We start from the raw sequence: 19,106 nt of genomic DNA, 5'->3' as shown, positions 1-19,106 counted from the left end.
CAGTCGAAAATTTGTAACAGAGTCATCAATATGTAACATCTGTACAACTTTAATTTTATTTTATTTCCAAATGGACGACCAACAGTAGAGACAATATCATCTGAATAAAATTAAAAAAAAAATACATTTAAAAATGATCTCGGCAAGTGTTCTTCTACTTACAGCTAGTCGCACCACGCTCTATCACATTGCACAATATGTATTAAAATTTTAAATTAAACAGAATCAATGATTAGAGATGTGAATTAAAATACTTTTTTTTAACTATTATATAATTAATAATAATTAATTAAACCAATGAGATACCATAAAATTAGAAATAAAATTATTTATTTTTCGATTGAACTGAGAGCAACATATGTCTAAATATTTTACTTACAACCTACGTAAACATCAAAATACTTAAGATAATTTACAGTAATGCTTACAATATATTACTACTAAAATTCCATTTAGAGACCTAAACGACTAGGTCAGTGGCGCATTGGCGATGTAAGGGATGGTTAATATTTCTTGCAGCGCCAATGGTGGTGGTGACTATTTACTATCAGATGACCCATTTGACAATCATCACTGATCTTAGGTACATTTTGAGGAAGAACACGGCAATCGTAACTTACGCTCGCGTGAACGAAACGCGTCCAAGGAATCATTATTTATTTCTAAACCTGGCCATATTTAGAACGGAGACTTGAATTTAAAAGAAATAACGACAGAAGAACAATTATACATTACGTCATATTAGAATTTGAAGGACAGCGACGATGCCAAAATCCTAAATTTTCGTTTTAATAAAATTATTTGTCTTTTTAATTTAATAATTTTCTTTCGGGACATGTAAGTATTCTCTATCTTATAAATAAACTAAGTACATATTAATAAAGGTCCACATGCGCCCTTTCGTGAATGCTGCGACGATAAAGTATTTACAGCGGGTTTTCAAATAGCTATTATTCCATAACTAATTGAATCCAAGACGCGAGGTCATCGCACTCAATCGACTAGGAATGGCCCAAATTTTCTGGCTCCTATAGCTGATCCTTGAGTGCCCATAATGTTCAGCCTTGTTAGGCTCAGGTATCATATCTGTAACGTAATAACGTCGAGTACAATAAAATATTATATAAATGATAAGAAAGCGTGGAGTTAGTATTCGTTGATTTCCATCAGGATACGTTATAATTCAATTGTATTTAATTACCTATGCAACTAAATAATTGGAAAATAATCTACATTAGTATCCATCTACAATGAGGGCATATTTTGATTTTGCGGCTATCGAGGTCGTGTTATTGTCATAGCTCACACTTATATCTTTGTTTTGTGGCAAGTTTACCTGGTCTCGATGAAACCTAGGCACGACCAATAAAGTTATTGCCTAATTTCCTTATCATACCACTGTTTATATCTGACAGCAGTCTTATACTTGTCTTAAAAAGTATTTCGCTATATTGTGACATAATATCAACTGAATACAAAATATTATAGTGCTTATGTTAGACAATCATTAAAATATTTTAATTATTACAATTTAAAAAAAACACATAATCAGCCTGTAAATTTCCCACTGCTGGGCTAAGGCCTCCTCTCCCGTTGAGGAGAAGGTATGGAGCATATTCCACCACGCTGCTCCAATGCGGGTTGGTGGAATACACATGTGGCAGAATTTCCTTGAAATTAGACACATGCAGGTTTCCTCACGATGTTTTCCTTCACCGCCGAGCACGAGATGACTTATAAACACAAATTAAGCACATGAAAATTCAGTGGTGCCTGCCTGGGTTTGAACCCGAAATCATCGGTTAAGATGCACGCGTTCTAACCACTGTGCCATCTCGGCTCTTAAAAAAACACGCCTTTGTCTTATCCACAGGTCTTTGCACAACCAGGAAAATTGGAGAGGTTGCTATCGGCTTGACCTGTGCTATTCTTCGTGTCGTATGCTTAAAATGACTGTTAGTGCTTGCTTAATTATTACATAAAAGTAACAACCTTACAAGTCTTACCGCGTTGATTACATTCAATCTTTTGAATGGCTTGAAGGTATACCACAGGTTTGTCTGAATGCGGATAACAGTTTTTCACCTGACATTTGCAGGTTTTGTCCCGATGTTTTCCTTTGCCGCGGAAAACGTGATACATTTGAAAGTTATAAAAAAAATATTTAATTACATCAATCCATTTAACTAAATTAAAATTCAGCGGTGCCTGCCCAATGCCCGGGTTGAAACCTGCAACATTCGTTAAAGACTCATGTGTTCTAGCAACTGGACTATCTATCTTGGCTTAATTAACATATCTGTATATTGGTCTTGTAGCTCCTTTAAACCCGTCATCAAGGTCATCAATTGCCTCCGTAGGAAGCGTTTCTTCAAACTCGGATACAATTGACTAGCATGCGTACCCTTTAACGTATAATGTTTGTAGTCTTAAAACCAATAAGCAAACTATGTCAGTGTAATTATAAATTGAAGGTATATTTAGAAATATTTCAAGGGTGTCAAGTTGTAGTCATGTAATTCCAAAAAAATCGAATAAATAGGGAATTATAATTAATTTTAGCATATCCCCCTACCTAACTCTTGGTAACCATGGAAGGTGAGGGTATGGTGGCAGTAGTGCGCGGGCTACGGGGTTCAGGACTCGCTGTTACGTTGCTCGACTCTGGACGACAGTTTACATTGCTCCCTGAGAATAATAGTAAGTTCTATTATTTTAATTATAATTTAAAGAATATCTCTTATTATGGGTACCATTATCTAACTATTTTTGAAGAGCTGCTGCTCATCCGTATTGATGTTCTTGGTCGTTGATCTTAATAGAAGAGATATTATCTATAAGCAGTGCTAGAGCCCATACTAAAAGCCTTTTGACTATCAATAATATTTTAGTTTAAATAAATACATACATATTATTTGACACAGGTATGCAGTCCGGTCAATGGCCCATAAGTGGACGTAAGTGCCAATAAACATTTATTCCTTGTAAGAAATATTAACAAACCCTTACATCGGCAACGCGCCACCAACCATGGAAAATAACATAATCTTTCCCATTCCTCACGACCCTTCAAAATTGATTGCAACAATACTTACTGATTTTTAGTGGTTTAATATGTGATGTATTCGTCTTTGGTCTTTAGATACGCATCCGGCTCAAGCGACTAATATCAGGCAAACAACGGCGTCGCAGTGCGTTAACAATGTCGCGCGGCGAGAAAGCAGCGTGCAAGCGACGGATGGGCGGTATACGAGCACGTATAAGGTACCTTCCATGATCACGATTTGTTGTGTATGAATATTGAGTGCTAACAATAATAAACAACGATTGAAGTTGTTGAGTTGAACACATAAATCTTAACAAAAGACAATCATCATCATACAAAATGGTGATTACTGATTCTAGATAAACTTAAAATGGCGATCATTACATTACATTAGCAGCCTGTTAATTTCCCACTACTGGGCTAAGGCCTCTCCCTTTGAGGAGAACAACCTCCAATGCGGGTTGGTGGAATATACATGTGGCAGAATTTCGTTGAAATTAGACACATGCAGGTTTCCTCGCGATGTGTTCCTTCACCGCCGAGCACGAGATGAATTATAAACACAAATTAAGCACATGAAAATTCAGTGGTGCCTGCCTGGGTTTGAACCCGAAATCATCGGTTAAGGAACGCGTACATCCGTTCTAACCACTGGGCCATCTCGGCTCCATAGTAGAAAATGATCCAATTTTTATTATTAACCGCAGTATATTATTAACGGGGGCTTAAAAGTAAGCTACCTAGCATCAACAATAAGACCCAATAATTTAGCTGGTTGTCTGCGTCATTCAGAGACGTGAACTTTTTAATTAGTGCCATCTACCGGTATCGCGTTGTATATATTTGTAATAGGGCGTATATTATTTCTTACACTTATTACCTAAACCTTTTCGCAGCTGATGCATTGTCATTCGACACCGACTTCCCCGCCGGAGCAAGTGACGGAGTTTCCTCCACAGAGAGCCGATACGACGTATCCTGGTAAATCAGCTGTTTCTCGTAGTTTAAAGAGCTTACTCTGATTATGGAGCATATTTTGGTGATTTTGATCTTCAGGCAATACGAGCTAATAAAACTGCTTCTTTTGACCGGAAAACAACGTATAAAATGTGAGCGAAACAGCTCGAAATTCCATCGATGCGATCTTACCCCTTTGCCGATCTTGTCGCAACCTACGCTGTATACCTATACTGTTGTTTTTTTTTTACTATTCTCAATACAACTAAGTAAAGGCTTTGTATTACATATTTCCTCTTCGGTCGGATTTTATAGATCTGTTTACACACAAAGACGCAACTCCGCGTTAAATTTTATCGCCGTGCATGAAAAAATATAATCAACTATGTATTTGTTTTTGCTGCCGTATTGCTTACATTATCACACGCACACTAAGATGTATTGTAAGTACGAGAGACATTAACACTAAAGCACGCTGGTCATTTAGCGTGGAGGGGCGCGCCTTCGTGAGTGAATAGATTCTTTACTAAGAGCGCTTCATAGTAAGTATGAGTTTTGTGATTATTTTATTATGAACATAATTAATTATATTGTGAAATTATTTTATTAAAGGTCATGGGAACTTCATAGTGGGAGGTCAAGGAAGCGGTGAAAATTATTGTTACCCAATTAAGAGTAATGAGTTCAGAGGCGCCATGTGCTGGCCAGACAGAGGTATCAATCAAACTAATAATGCCAGTAGTTCAGTTCTGACTCAGATATTTGGTGATAATTATCACCAATTTGATACAGGTTAGAGTTTGTAAATGTCCTGCTGGGTTTAGTCTTCTCTCCCTTCTGAGGAGTAGGTGTGGAGCTTCTTCCACGCACGATTTAGTGCGGGTTGGTGGATACATATGTATATGGCAGAATATTATTGAAATTAGACGTATGCTGGTTTTTCCACGATGTTTTCCTTCAACGCCGTGCGCAATATGAATTATAAATACAAAATAAGCACATGAAAATTCATCAGTTAAGATGCACGCGTTCTAACCTTTGAGCCATCTCAGATCTCATGCTCAGGTATTCTCACATTGATAATGCTTCCATCCACAGGTTCCGTCTGCAGCCCCAGACCCTCGCTGCAGCCAGACTCGTTCGCAACATCCCTCCGAAAGTACCCGAACATCTGCCAAGATCGCTCCTCGGAGATCGTCGAGAGACTTATTAATTTCACTCAGACTAAGAGTTGTTAGTTGTTGGTTCTTACCAATATTTTTATTATTATTATACTCGTGTTAGTTCACGGATTCAAGATAGTGTGTATAGGTACTATCTTGAATTGTAAGGATATACCTATAATGAAAATCAATCCTGTATTTTTCATAATTTGTTTTAATGCGATGAAATCTTAAAAAACATTAAAATGGTGCAAAAATTTTGATTTTACAATTGAACCTTGAAAGCACTCGTATCTTGAAGCAGAAATCACTAATGGAGTGAATCTTACTCGGTGGTTTAATAATAAAACGAAAAAATACTTGTATTGTATATTTAGATAATTACTAGATAACGCTGAGATCTGGCAATAAGAAGAATTGCTTTTTTTCCTCGATTCAATGAGCGTTATGAGTCGGGATTTTCCAAGGTCATATTATGTTTATGAATGATTCTAGTAAATTTTAATAAGAAATGGCTCTTGTTAATAATAATTAAAATTATATACTAAAACCCTCTCCGAAAGTGCAGCATATTCTGGTATATTAGGAGGTTTTTCAGTAGACATTACAAAAAAAATAACATCTCATTTATGAGCATAGATATTTATAATTGATAATTTTCTATCGTCCAGCAAACAGGGAAAACAGATATGCGCCGCCGTCTTGCAACCCAGACACAAATATGTCTAACCAGACATTCTGTGTTAACGCAAAATCTAGAATCACCAGCGGAGAGAGGTCTAAGAGAGGCTACCTGCCTGAAGTTACCATCAGACCTACAAGGTTAAGTTATGTTTTAATTACGTAAATTTACAAATGTAAATGTCCCATACCTCCTCTCCTTTTGAACAGGTTTGGATCCAATTCCATTATTACGGGGTGTTATATTTGTTGCAATATTTCACTCCGCAGGTGCAGGTTTCCTCACGATGTCATACCTGACAGAAATAAATCACATGGATGAAATCCACTGCCGAGCATGAGATACATTTTAAACACAGCACAAACACATGAAAATTTAGTAGTACTTTTCTAACTAAATCAATGTGTGCTTTAATTTAAGGTGCATTTAATTAAATGCCCTTTAATTAAATGATACTCTCTTGTCAGTTTTTCAATGAACACTAGCAAACTATCTGTTTGTTTTTAATTTTAAATAGATAAGCAGTGTAGCAGAGATTGAAGTATGTGATCACTTACGCCCATAGATATTTGCATCGTAAGAAAAATTAACCACCCCTTCCTACGTTGCGCTAGCAACCTTGTGAACTGGAATGTAATTACACTGGCTCACTCACGTATTAACGTAGCTTAACAATACTAACGCCTTATAGTGGTAGAATATCTGATGAGGACGTGGTACCTATCCAGACAGAGTTGCACAAAGCCCTTCCACCAAGTAAATTTTACTTATATTTTTAGATTTGAAGAATCGCGTGAAGTCTTTAAACAAGATCCATATGATGAAAGAGCAAAGGAAACCTGGAGAAAACCAACATACTGCAAGACGAACGACGTCAGATACCTCAGGGATGTGTCGAGGAATGTGAGGGACGGCATTCGAAGTTTATCAGCTCAGGTATTTCGGACTACTCCAAGAATTATTTTCTATATTATTTCCAATAATTTCGCCAAACAACGGAAGAACAGAAGGTTGAACTATGTGTAAGTACTTACCCTGTGCGCTTGATACGTTAAATTTTATTAGAGGAAGATTTAGGCACAAATAAGACTCCGTAAAGTCAATTAATCCTGACCCTAGAGGAAAGGTATTCGTTTCTATAATCAGATCAATATTTTAATCTTATTAAGAAATTAAAATTTTCTTTTAACGTTTTCGTTTTTTCAGGCTAACGATAGGCCGGAAAGATTAAATCCAAGAGAAAGATCGAACTCTTCGAATGAACATCGGAGAGGTGAACAGCAATGGGTTAGTGCCGAAACCATTTCACAACGAGCGGCCGGTCATATTTTATGCAATTTACACAAGAGATTTTTAGCTTAAGCCGTTAATAATAATATGCTTAAGCTTTAGCCATTGGTGAAAACCGTATGAAAATCAAATCTGCCGCTCTAAGCTTAAGCGTCATCAGCCTGTTGGTAAGGCTACCACTGGTAAAGTGTTCCAAGCCTTAACCCTTGTTCATACCACTTGAGCTATTTCCGATGAGGGTTATCCGTCCCATCGGATTATGAGATTTAGGAAATAGAGAGTGCTTGTGTGTGTGCATCTGTGTTTGTACGCACACTTGTGCCCTATGTTTTATGTAATAGGTAAATGGTCACCACCGCCCATAAACATTGATGTTGTAAGAAATAATAAGCATTCCTTACATCACACCATCAATCTTGGGAGCTAAGATGTTATGTCCTTTGTGCCTGTAGTTACACTGGCTTACTTACCCTACAAACCGGAACAGAACAATATTGAGTACCGCTGTATGGCGGTAGAATTTCTGATGTGTGAGTGGTACCTACCAAGACGGGCTTACACAAAGCTGCTCAGTTGGCTGATCTCTCTTTGAGGTTGGACGCCGTAGCTTCGGTCAGGTGGATATAATCGTTATTGTAAATTAATTTGTTAAATAAATAAATAAATAAACGAGAAATGTTTTTCCATATTCACTTAAAGTGATTTTTAAGTAAATTAAAAATATCTCTTTTACAGAGTACCGAAACAGTGAATATGGAAATACAAGGTAATTAAATAATGTTAACTTTTTAGATAACAATCTGAATAATTACTGTTAATGAAGACAGCTAAAATTCGAAAATTACACTTTTTTCAGCGGCCGTTCAGATGATAACAAGAGAAATTATGACTACTCCGAGGATCGCACCTTCTCAGAGAACTGTGAGTGTTATTTACCTTTTCAATAATGTGTTTTTATTCTAAATCATGGTGGTAGATACTAGGTCCCACTAATAAAATATTCTACCAAACAGCAATACTTAGTTTCGTCGTGGTCGGGTTTGAAGAGAGAGAGAGCTAGAGTAGAGTAGAGCAGGTGCAGAGCACTACAGACATAACATCTTAACTCCTGCAATTTTTGACGCATGGACGATATAAGGAATGGTTAATATTTCTAAGTGCCAATAGATATATAGTCACGATAGTGACTGATTTAATCGTCAAACAAATACAACAAGTTCGGAAAGTAACACTTCGGACCTGAAAAGAACCATCGAAAGAACTTACAAACTTTTTGAACTGACATTTAAGAATTACGTTTTACAATATACTACAATCTAAAGAAGATCAGTCATATTAATGTCTGTTTTGGTTTTAAAATATGAGAGAAAGAGACTTTTAAATTTATTTGTCCGTTCGCTTCCTTTTATAATTTTATTGTAATTAATAAGAAATAATATTGAGTCTGTTTTGACGCGGCGTTAAATGCAGACAGCCAACATTTGCTTTTTATATTGGTAATTCATAAATAAATCATTTAGTATCACTACCATGATTAAATAAAACATAGAGATAATTATATTTGTGATGAAATGAAATAGTTTCATGATAAATGAACAAACAAAAAATATGAGTACAGACTATAAATATATAAATAAATAAGATTTCGATCTCTTTTATATCATACTCTTTTATTGCTCTGTTAGGCAGTCTTAGTTTAATCATCATCACTTTAGTGTTTATCACGTCACTCAGGTAACACTTTACTCAGTAGAGTATATTACTTAAATAATTCATAATCTGAAATTGTATTTGATGCTAAGTCACCGCTGCCCATAGACATTGGCGCTGTAGGAAATATTAACCAGTCCTTTCATCGCCGATGCGTCAACGACCTTGAAAACTTAGTGTTATGTCCCTTGTACCTGTAGTTAAACTGGTCCAATCACCTTTCAAACAGGAACACAACAAAACTAAGATATAGCTTATGTCACGATTCAAATTTTAAATATATTTTGCAGGTCGCGGTACCTCCTACACCAACTTTATCGGAAACTAAACAAAGTTTAGATGAGAGAAACGAAGATACAGCCAATGTTTTTGAAGAGCAGCTTTTAAATCCAAGAGCACAATTTATGGAGACGAAATTGAAGCTCGTTGATACGAATGTTCAAACTTTGTCTGATAATGTTGAGTTTAGTTTTCATAAAAAACATAAAAGAAGGGATAGGATACGCAGCCGTTCCGAAGAAAAACTACAAATCATTGAATTGATGAAGTATAGAAATGCAGGCGTTTCCAAACAGAACGCCTTAAAATCTAGGTCGTATCGCAAGTTTCATAGCAAAAGTAAGCCTAGTGAAATTTTCGTAGAATTCATTAAAAATTTTGAAAATCAAATTTTTCACGTTGGTATACCTGTAAAGAGAGAATGTGCAGTAGACGAATATCGTCAATCCTTCGCTAAAATATTTTATTCGAGCCCCACTGATAGTAAAATATATTATGAAGATGACTTAAATAAGATATTAAAGGCCTGGATGAAACTTGTACCTTTAAAGTTTAAAGATAAATTCGATATTGAGAAGGAAAAGAAATATATACAACATGATTTATTTAATTATTTAAAACGAATCGCTACTGTTCCACCAGAACAAATCAGAAAAGAAAAACTTAAAGCTGATATATTAGACAGGTTGAAACTTATTCACCTCGATGTTAAAAGAAATAAAGCAGCAACCCTGAATTCATTAGCGGAAATTTTAATACATAAAGTTACATGTGTTGGTCGTCGAAGATGGGACATTGACGGAAACAGAAAAGGAAGAGATGTAAATCATTCTTTGTTAAAAAGTGTCCAGACACCGACAGAAAAAGACGTAGAAGCTTTCGTATCAAAATATACTACATTATTTTTACAGAGATTTGGTTTAAAGTTACAAAAATCACTAATCAAAGAGATACAAGACGAATTATTAGATATATTTATAACATCTACGGAGGCAATAACTAATGGTAATATAGAATTCGTTAAAACAGATATTGCACAATTCCTTCATAAATATGGTTTATCTGAACAGAAATCGTATAATTTTGCAAATATTTTAATTAAATACTTCAAGGAAACATTTACAAACGGTACGATTCACCACAAAGTTAGATCAGAAACACTAATCGTATCACCAAATGTATGTAGCAAAAGATCAGTTGCCACAGTCCCTGATCTTACGATAACGAATAGTCCTAACGACGATATTGATACAAATTTAAAACATTTTACAAATAAGATATGTCAACATATAAATGAATGGGTAAGTGACTTAGAAACACCTCAAACTCAAGATAAAGAGTCGAGACAAGCTTTAATAAACGAGCTAGCTGAAGAAATAGTTGAAAGGCGTAAATACCTAGAACTTAATCCATATCACAAAGTTTCTGATGAAGCTGAACTTGAGCTATTTAAGTATCAAGTTTTCAAATGGATTAAAAAGCTCACAGTTCAAGATAGTTTAGAAGCTGTAGAGCATGTACCTGATTTAATTAAACGAATTAAGAACATTCCTGTTCCTATGATATCTAGACTACAAGACGATTATATATTTTCTAAACAATTAAATGATACTAAAATTATACCCGACAAATCTGTAGAATTAAACATAGTTCCACCAAAAAATATAGTTTCTATAGCCACAACTTGTAATATTGATCAAAATGCTTTGCGCTGTGATAATGTACTGTGGGATTCTAAAAGTAATCAAAATTATGAAGATTTCTCAAAAATAAAATCAAAAATTGGCAGCACTTATGCACCGTATTATAAAAAACAAGGCAATGCACAAATAATTAATATAGCATTAAACAACACTGAACAAAAAACAAATAAAAATAACGAAGTTAAATCTAAGCCCCAGTGCTCTCACAATTTAAAAAATACTACTTGTGAACGGAGCTGCCCGAATCAAAATAAAGTTTTGAGTTCAACTCTTGATATTAAAAATAACGACCAACTTGAGGCAGAGTACGATCAATTCATTAAGGATTGGGTCCAAGAAATACCAATGGCAGCAACCAATCAAAAGGAAGAGGTTATATTGGAGAAAGCGAGATTAGGCATATATAATGGCTTATGGAAAGTAATATCCAAACTAAATTGTGATCCTTCCACGTACTACAATCAATTTCTGTATGAAGATCTCCTTGATGATGCTATAGATGATTTATTGGATTGCTTACCTCAGTCTTCAGATTTAAAATCAAAAAGACATTTGCTAAAGGTAAAACTTATTGAAAAAACTATTTCCACGAATAATCAAATAAAAGAAAACGAAGAAGCATCATATAAGAATAAATTAATTCAAAATGTTGTAACTAATTTACGAAAACGAGGCATAACTGATCATCGAGACGGAAATCCCACAGAATTGCATGAGCATATGCAAATAACAAAATTAGTTGAAAGCTATCTTCTATTAACAAAATTCAAAAATGAGGACAAAGTGATATCGACCGTTTATAGAAAAAAATTGATAAATGAAGTTAAAGATTTTGTTAATGACTTAGTGAAAAATCATGCCAAAGAATTAAAGGACATTGATTTAGATAGTTATGAAAATGATATAATGAATCTTTTAAATAAAGTTCCTCTTCCGAGTGAAAAAACAATAACACAAGAGGCTGACGACGTTCTCTTAGGTATTGAAATAGAACAATGGTATGGTGATTTGCCAATTGTTTCAAATAACGATTACACTGAACAATATCAAAGAAGGAAACAGAGAGATAATTTAGCTAAAAAGATAAAAGAAATCGAGAATAACAATGACATGGATTCCTCTGAAATAGAATTAAGAAATGAAGTGTCAAGATTTCTCGAAAAAGCACCATTGGAAGAAGGAGAAAGTTTAAACATAAACTTCATGGTAGATGAACTGTTAAATAGATTAAAAAATAAAACAAAATATGATAAAAATCAGAGTCCTTGCTGCTCTAGTTTTACAAAGCTACCAAAATCACCAAGAGTTGTCATCAAAGAACCGCCAAGTTATAGATTATTTGAAGAAGAAAGACCCTCAAGTTCGTCATTCAAAGAAACGTCTAATGAACAGTGGCATACTCTACAAAAAACTGTACCCGATGTTGGTACACAAACAGAAAACAAAACTATGCATACACTGCCTCCATACATTGATTCTTCATATATCCCTCCCACAATACAGGAGAATAGAAAACTACAATTATCTAATGAGACTCATATCGAAGCAATGGACGGAAACGTACCAGCCAGTACTTCAAAATCTTATCAAGAATCACATAATGTTATTCCACATGAAATCCAAGCCATAAGACAAGATGATAGGTCATATGGCAAAGATCCTAATGCTGACCCTGGAGTAAATGAAGATAACCACGAGAATATGTACAAAAATAATTATCCGACAACATCTCGAAGCTTGAATGGTACAAGTCCTTATCGACAGAGAAATGGCTATATATCTTACCCAAGAGATATTTCCACAGAAGAAATGAAAAATCAAACTACTAATGACGAAAAAGATCAATTTCTCCTTAAATCTTCAAAAGTGTCCCAAACCGACTATAAAACAAAAAATGTTGCGACCGAACCTGATACTGTTGATAGTAAAATGATGAAATCACTTTTTCGACATGCAAAAAATTCTAATACTGCCCAAGTTCCGAATGACAGAAGAGTACCAAACCTAGAAAAAGATGCTCAAAGATTTACTTATAATTCTAACGAAGAAGATAAAATTCCTTGCAACTGTATTGAGCGATACCTGAAACATAGACAAAAAATGCAAAACTATCCTTGTGAAGATTTCGATCGCCTGCCTTCGTGTCTACCGATATTTTACCCTTATCCCTACTTTATGTTATGAAACATATTTCTGTAATAAATTGTTCCAACTATGATTTCTATTGATTTATACTTTTGTTTTAATAGCTTATTCAATTTCAATTTAGTTGTAATTCCTATTGATACCGTGGCCAAAGTCATCCGTTGTTAGGTTTGAAAGTATTTTATTAACGACCTCACAATTATAATACAAGTTACCTATACGAGTAGCAAAGTTGCTGACATTCTTGTAGGTTAAAAAAACATTTTATACTGGTCAGTCTCACCTCCATAAGTTCATTAGTTTCACGTGACCCCGTAAAATTTAAGCGTCAATAACGCATTGAAGAACAGATGTAATGTTTGTTGTTATTTGTTGGACTATACCTTGGGATAGGATCAATCCTCCATATCCATTCCCAACAGAAGCTTCAAAATTGGATGGGTTTCCATGGTTGGTGGCGCATTGGCAATGTAAGGAATGGTTAATATTTCTTACAGCGCCATTGTCTATGGGCGGTGGTGACCACTTACCATCAGGTGGCTCATTATCGACGATATATGGCATCATATATCGTCGGCCAACCTGTACCATAAAAAAAATTAAGACCGTTGTCGAGACAAGCATGAATTTCATGTTCTTGTATGTAACAAAAAGTCACACGATCAACAAAACACTTTAATATGGACAATTACCACAAATATAGTAAAAATCTTTACAAATCTCTTTTAAAGAAAAAGTAGCTTGGATGAGGACATTGACCTCCAAAACATTTCGAACAGTGCTTTAAATTGTTACTAGTGGCTTTGTACCGGCAGCCGGGGTAGGGTCTATTTCTAAATTTGGTATTTAAATTCTTTTTCCCAACGCAGCAACTATTATCTGGTTTAGTTTTTCTTACGTTGATACATTCCGGGGATACATAACATCTCCGTTCACCTGTTTTAGGCTGCCTTGAAACGGATAGACATTCGTCTTCGTATTCTAAATTATGAATATCATCACTTTCAAGCGTTTTCCTATGAGGCTGACAGTCAATATTTCCTCTGGCTCTACAGAACGGCTTCTGTTGGCAATTTGGTGTTTCTAATAAAATAGTATTTGATGCTTGACAATGTTGTGATTTAAGTAAAGGACGTCTTTGTCGTGGACATTCATTTATGATTCGTGTTTGAGAATTTGCTGTTCGAGAGACTTCATCACTTCTAAGTTTAAATAAATATTTGCTCCGTGATATAGATGGTCCCTGTGATTTCATTTCGTACTTTGAATACGAGTCAGTTTGCGATTCAGTTGTTCTTACTATTGTTTTACGTTCATGAGAAATCGGAGGCGATGCGAGCGTTTGACAACTTGGTTTAGATATCGTTGAGTCCCAAAGATATTCTTTAATAATAACATGAGGCGAAATTTCCTTATTAATAGAACTTTCACGTATAGCGGTTGTATTTGTTTCAACGTTTCGTGTTATTCTATAATTAATACCTGTTTGACTTCCAATATCTGTACACGTAGTTAAAGTTGCATTTTTACATGTTTGTTTGTTTGATCTAGCTCTAATTCTTTTTAAACGATCGATTTCGTCAGTTCTTAAGATATTTGATGATATTTGAATGTGTTGAGTGTCTTCCATCGATATATGTGAATTATTTTCGAACCATTCTTTGGCTAAAATGTTTTTAAATTTTGCAAGTACTTTTAAGTTTTCTATCAAGCCATTAGTAGATTCTTCTAAGCTTAAAACTTCATCTGATTTCAATTGTAAACTTTGTAACCATTTTATTATTTCGTGTTTTATTTCATCTATGTTAGTCTTATTTAATTCTGGTTTATTAAGTATGGGATAAATACGGTTCGCCAAAATGGAGACCATAACATCGCATACAGGTTTACCTTTTATCCATTTACGTATTTCTTCACTTATTTTGTCTCGATTGATGTCTAAATTTGATTCAATTATTGGATATGCTACATTTAATAATACCCTGTGTAAATTTTCTTGGATCTCGTCACCATGAAGATGTAAAGCGCATTTACATTTCACATAATCATTACAGAATTTGTTGATTTCTTTACACAAATTATTTTTGATTTTAATACGCACTTCCACATCATCTGATAAAGAATATAAGTCAATAAAAGCGTAAGCAAGTTTCTCTTTGAGTAAATTAAGAGAAAATTGTTCTTCAGTCGTAAATTTTTCGAAAAATGTCTTACTAACAGTGTCATGTAACAACTGCTTATATATAACGTCCTGTGCTTCTTGCACTTTTGGTTGTTTTGTTCTTTCAGCGGTTGTAAGTTTCATTTGAACGTAAATATCTTTTAACATTGTTGTTAAAGCTGTCGCCTGATCTTCGATTCCGCTGTAACCCTGTTCGTTAAATTGTAAGGGGATTTTGCTTAAAAATCGTATAATATGCTCTCTCAATAGATTTTCATGGCTTATAATATTTAATTCAGAATATTCTACTATACTCTCAACAAAATTGTGAGCTACATCTCGGATATCTCGAATTGTTTTACATCCTTGTAAAGGTAAGTTATCAAGCCAGTCAGTGACGGCTTCTTTAATTTCATATTTATACCCAGTTAAGTCAACTTTACATTTTCGGCAAGCATTGTAAGTTCCATTAGCAGGTTTCCTATCTGATATGTCATGAAACAATTTTAAATCATTTAAATACTTCAAAAGATTACACGCATAATGACATAATGTGGAATCTTCAAGGTCATCAGTAACATTCTTCAAATTTTTAATTATTTCTTGTATTAATAATTTATTTAAATTGTCACCAAATGAGCAAGAACAGTTGGCTAATACTTGTTTTATATCATAAGCTAGTATCGATGCAAGATAATGTTGCATTTTATATTGAAGTTTGTTTCTATACTGCGTTGTTCTAAGCCAATCTACGATAGCACCTGACAAATTTTCAAAAACAAATTCACTAGTATCTTGTAACGGTATATACGTTTCTGGTGCACAAGAATCATTTAAATACATTGTTAAGCTTTCAGTTAAATCGTTTAATTTTTTGCAGTCAATATTATTTAGGATACTTGGTAGCCATTTAAATATTTCTTTTTTAATATGAACGCTATCGTAATTATCATTAATTTTAAGCATCTCTAAGTTTCGTGCCAGCATCTCAATCATGTCTTTATGATGTTGGTTATTTAATGTGCATGATGGTAAAAACTGTTTACACCATTTTACAATTTTTTGAGGAATGATATCAGAGTTTATAGATACCATCCGAATAACAGTTGTTTCATGTTGTTTGAATTTGGGCGACAGATGTTCGAATTTCGGTAATTGTAGTGATATTATTCGATATAAACAGCTTACATTTAATATTATGTCATGCAATAATTTATCATCAACAATGCTATGAAGTCTTTTAAATATTTGGTATTTAAGATGTTCCAATTCATCTTTCTCGCATATGCACGTACTAGACAATTTTAAGTATTTTTGCCTATTAATTATATCAGAAGCTATACCCTCTATAAAAAATTCTTTTTCACTCTCGTTTATGGTCTTATCGAAATGGCTTAACCAATTTCGGATTATATTTTTAAGTTCGTTCAAAAATTGCGAACTTTCTGAAGCTTCCCCTGCAATTAAGTTACTTTTATTTACAAAGCTGTTACTGATGGCAGCTGAGAGGCCACCAAATTTCATCGAGGGATGCTTAAGAGTAGAATTCACTGGAGTCGAAGTCGAGAAATCATTATCTAAAAATGATTGTTCATTCGCTTTACCTATCGTATAGTCTGTTTTAAACGTATTTTTGGGGCCAATTATATTATTAGGTTGGGATATGTTTACAGTTTTCCGTTTTTCTATTTTCTGATCAAAGTTTTGTGATGCTAAATCAATATTTTTTAAAATAGAAAGATTGCCATTATGACTAGTCGAGTCATTATAATTTTGTGAGTTAAATTCTTGTGTTTTACTTGTGTCTAGATACGTTTTATTATTCTTTTGTATCTTTGAGCTATTATTACATATTTTGCAAGACGTATAAGTTCTATCACATATTTTTTGTTCCGTCTCATTAAATAATAAATCATTAATTTTTTCAGTTATTCTGTTTACTATTGTTTCGATGTCGTTTTTATTTATCTGCGTTTCTTGTGTTACCATATTTACAAGTATTGCAAAAAAATTATCCCAATGTATATGAGTATCAGTGATATTTTTTAAAATCGCACTCAATATTTTATTTTTAAGAATTTCCTTTCGTTCTTTTGACAGCATAGCGCACGATTCTACGATATTTGAAATTTCTTCAATCAAAAATTGCTTGCAACATTTTTTATGCTTTGGTAAAGTCTTAACTCTTGTTAAAACTGTTGATTTCAGTTCGTCAATATAATCTGTTGTAATATTTGTATCATTATGTTTATTTAACTGTTCTACAAAGGTATTAATTTCATCTTCAATATCAGGTTCGATTCCCTCTTTATTGTTTGCCGTTTGAATTTCCATTAATCTCACAACAAAGTCTTTAACGAAATTGTTTGTTTCTAAATTATCGTAAGGTTTTATACTAGGAATTTCTTTTAGCCAAGTAACTACGTCGCTTTGAAGTTGTTCTTTTTTCCGAGTAGGCACGTCAGTTAACGTTACTATCAGATCATTTACAAAATTATCTTGAGCTTTCGAATCTAATTGTATATCCTTTGCTTGCAATATATGTTTCAACCATTTCGATATAATATCTTTCATATCGGATCGCATATTTTCAAGGTCATCTTTGCGAACTAAAATTTCTTTTAATTGAAAAGCTACATTTTTGAGAGCCCTGTTTAGTTCAATACTGTTTCCTATTGAAAGGTCAGGTATATTATTAAACCATTTCATAACATGTTCTATAACTGATGCACCCAACAGCCTCTCTATTAACTTATTACTAAGTTTATATTTTGTTTCAGAGTTAAAGTTTGTATTCAGCCTTGTCGCCATGTTGTCTAACCAATTTTCTAAATCCTCTCGTAGTTCTCTGACGAAATTATCATCTTGTATATCACATGCCTCGTATGCATGAAATTTATCGGCGAATGACTGAACTAGATCAGCGTAATCTGTTGCACTGTGATTGGATAGTTCAGGTACTTCTGTGCACCAATCGAAAAGTGTTTTCTTTATATTCTCAATATTTTTTTGCTTACTGTCCACTTTGAATATATTATTGTGATGTAAACGTTCTACAGCTTTCTCAGCCAACCTAAGTATTTGTTGATCGTTTTGTTCATCTGTTTGTAATGGTAAATCTTTAATTATATTAATGATTCCTGATTTTAAGTTTTCCTTGTATTCCTCGTCACCTTCAGGTCTATTTAAAGCAACTGCTGTCAATTTATCAACGAATGTGTCTATTGTTTCTCTAATAATATTCTCCTTTAATATTTCAGTATCAAACGGCAGACTTTTAACTTCCTCGGAAATAGCCATTTTGAAGTCCTCTTCAGCTAAATTTGTTAACCTTTTTATTAAGTCGTCAACTATTTGTTCTTCTAAAACAACTTCAAATTCCGAATCACCAGGGCGCCACATGGGCAACATGTCAAGGTATTTTGTTATTTCTTTCTTAGCCAGAATGGGAAAATTTATATCTTTATGTAGACTTTTTAACGTTTTAGCCAAATCTTTGGTTAATTCTTCTCGCCTTATTCTTTCGTGTCTGCTAAAGTTTTCTTTAACAGGTATATTATTTAACCAGCCATTGATTTCACTTACAAAAGTTTTTATTTCGGTATCCTGAGATTTGTGAAAAAATTCTTCAGATTCACGGTCATCCCAATCACATGATGGTTGGCAGGGCTTACATGTTGTCCCACAGCTTGCAATCTAAAAATATAACGAAATACGATTACTGAATAACAAATTATTAATTATCAGTTCATTAATGCCTATCCAAGATAAGTGTATTTCTGTATCAATGTCTATCTATGTGTGTGATACTTTTAGTTTATTTTCCAGATATAAACGAGCTAATATCTGCAGCCACATTTTAGTGCTTTATTTTCACGTGTCCCAGTTTTCAAATGAATCAATCAATGTAGTTACACGAGTCGTAACTTATTAGTTCTATAGGACATAGTTGATCTGTGTACTTGGACAT

The 19,106-nt window shown here is 34.0% G+C and overlaps 2 protein-coding genes across 2 annotated transcripts in view; one reads left to right on the top strand and one right to left on the bottom strand.

Moving 5' to 3' along the window:
• The window catches only part of LOC113391780 (aldo-keto reductase AKR2E4-like), a 168,458-nt gene that overhangs the window by 133,955 nt on the left and 15,397 nt on the right, over window positions 1–19,106 (bottom strand). The gene's annotated exons all lie outside the window — the stretch shown is intronic.
• Window positions 734–13,045, top strand: LOC113391885 (uncharacterized). Its single transcript, XM_064219553.1, has 14 exons — window positions 734–837; window positions 1,874–1,955; window positions 2,563–2,700; window positions 2,925–2,957; window positions 3,143–3,264; window positions 3,943–4,027; window positions 4,616–4,717; window positions 5,102–5,236; window positions 5,838–5,988; window positions 6,628–6,784; window positions 7,055–7,135; window positions 7,874–7,904; window positions 7,995–8,059; window positions 9,139–13,045. Exons 3-14 carry the CDS (start codon window positions 2,592–2,594, stop codon window positions 13,012–13,014), a joined length of 4,947 nt encoding a protein of 1,648 aa, XP_064075623.1. The 5' UTR covers window positions 734–837; window positions 1,874–1,955; window positions 2,563–2,591; the 3' UTR covers window positions 13,015–13,045.

The sequence above is a fragment of the Vanessa tameamea genome, chromosome 28 (genome assembly GCF_037043105.1).
Source record: "Vanessa tameamea isolate UH-Manoa-2023 chromosome 28, ilVanTame1 primary haplotype, whole genome shotgun sequence".
Lineage (NCBI taxonomy): Eukaryota > Metazoa > Arthropoda > Insecta > Lepidoptera > Nymphalidae > Vanessa > Vanessa tameamea.
The sequence above is the reverse complement of the archived record's forward strand: the minus strand, read 5'-3'. Positions and strand labels throughout refer to the sequence as shown.

Coding starts and splice junctions, on each gene's coding strand:
- LOC113391885 (XM_064219553.1), top strand. CDS start 2,592: ATGGAAGGTGAGGGTATGGTGGCAGTAGTGCGCGGGCTACGGGGTTCA. Junction 3,265..3,942: donor GGTATACGAGCACGTATAAG/GTACCTTCCATG, acceptor ACCTTTTCGCAG/CTGATGCATTGTCATTCGAC. Junction 5,237..5,837: donor TTTCACTCAGACTAAGAGTT/GTTAGTTGTTGG, acceptor TCTATCGTCCAG/CAAACAGGGAAAACAGATAT.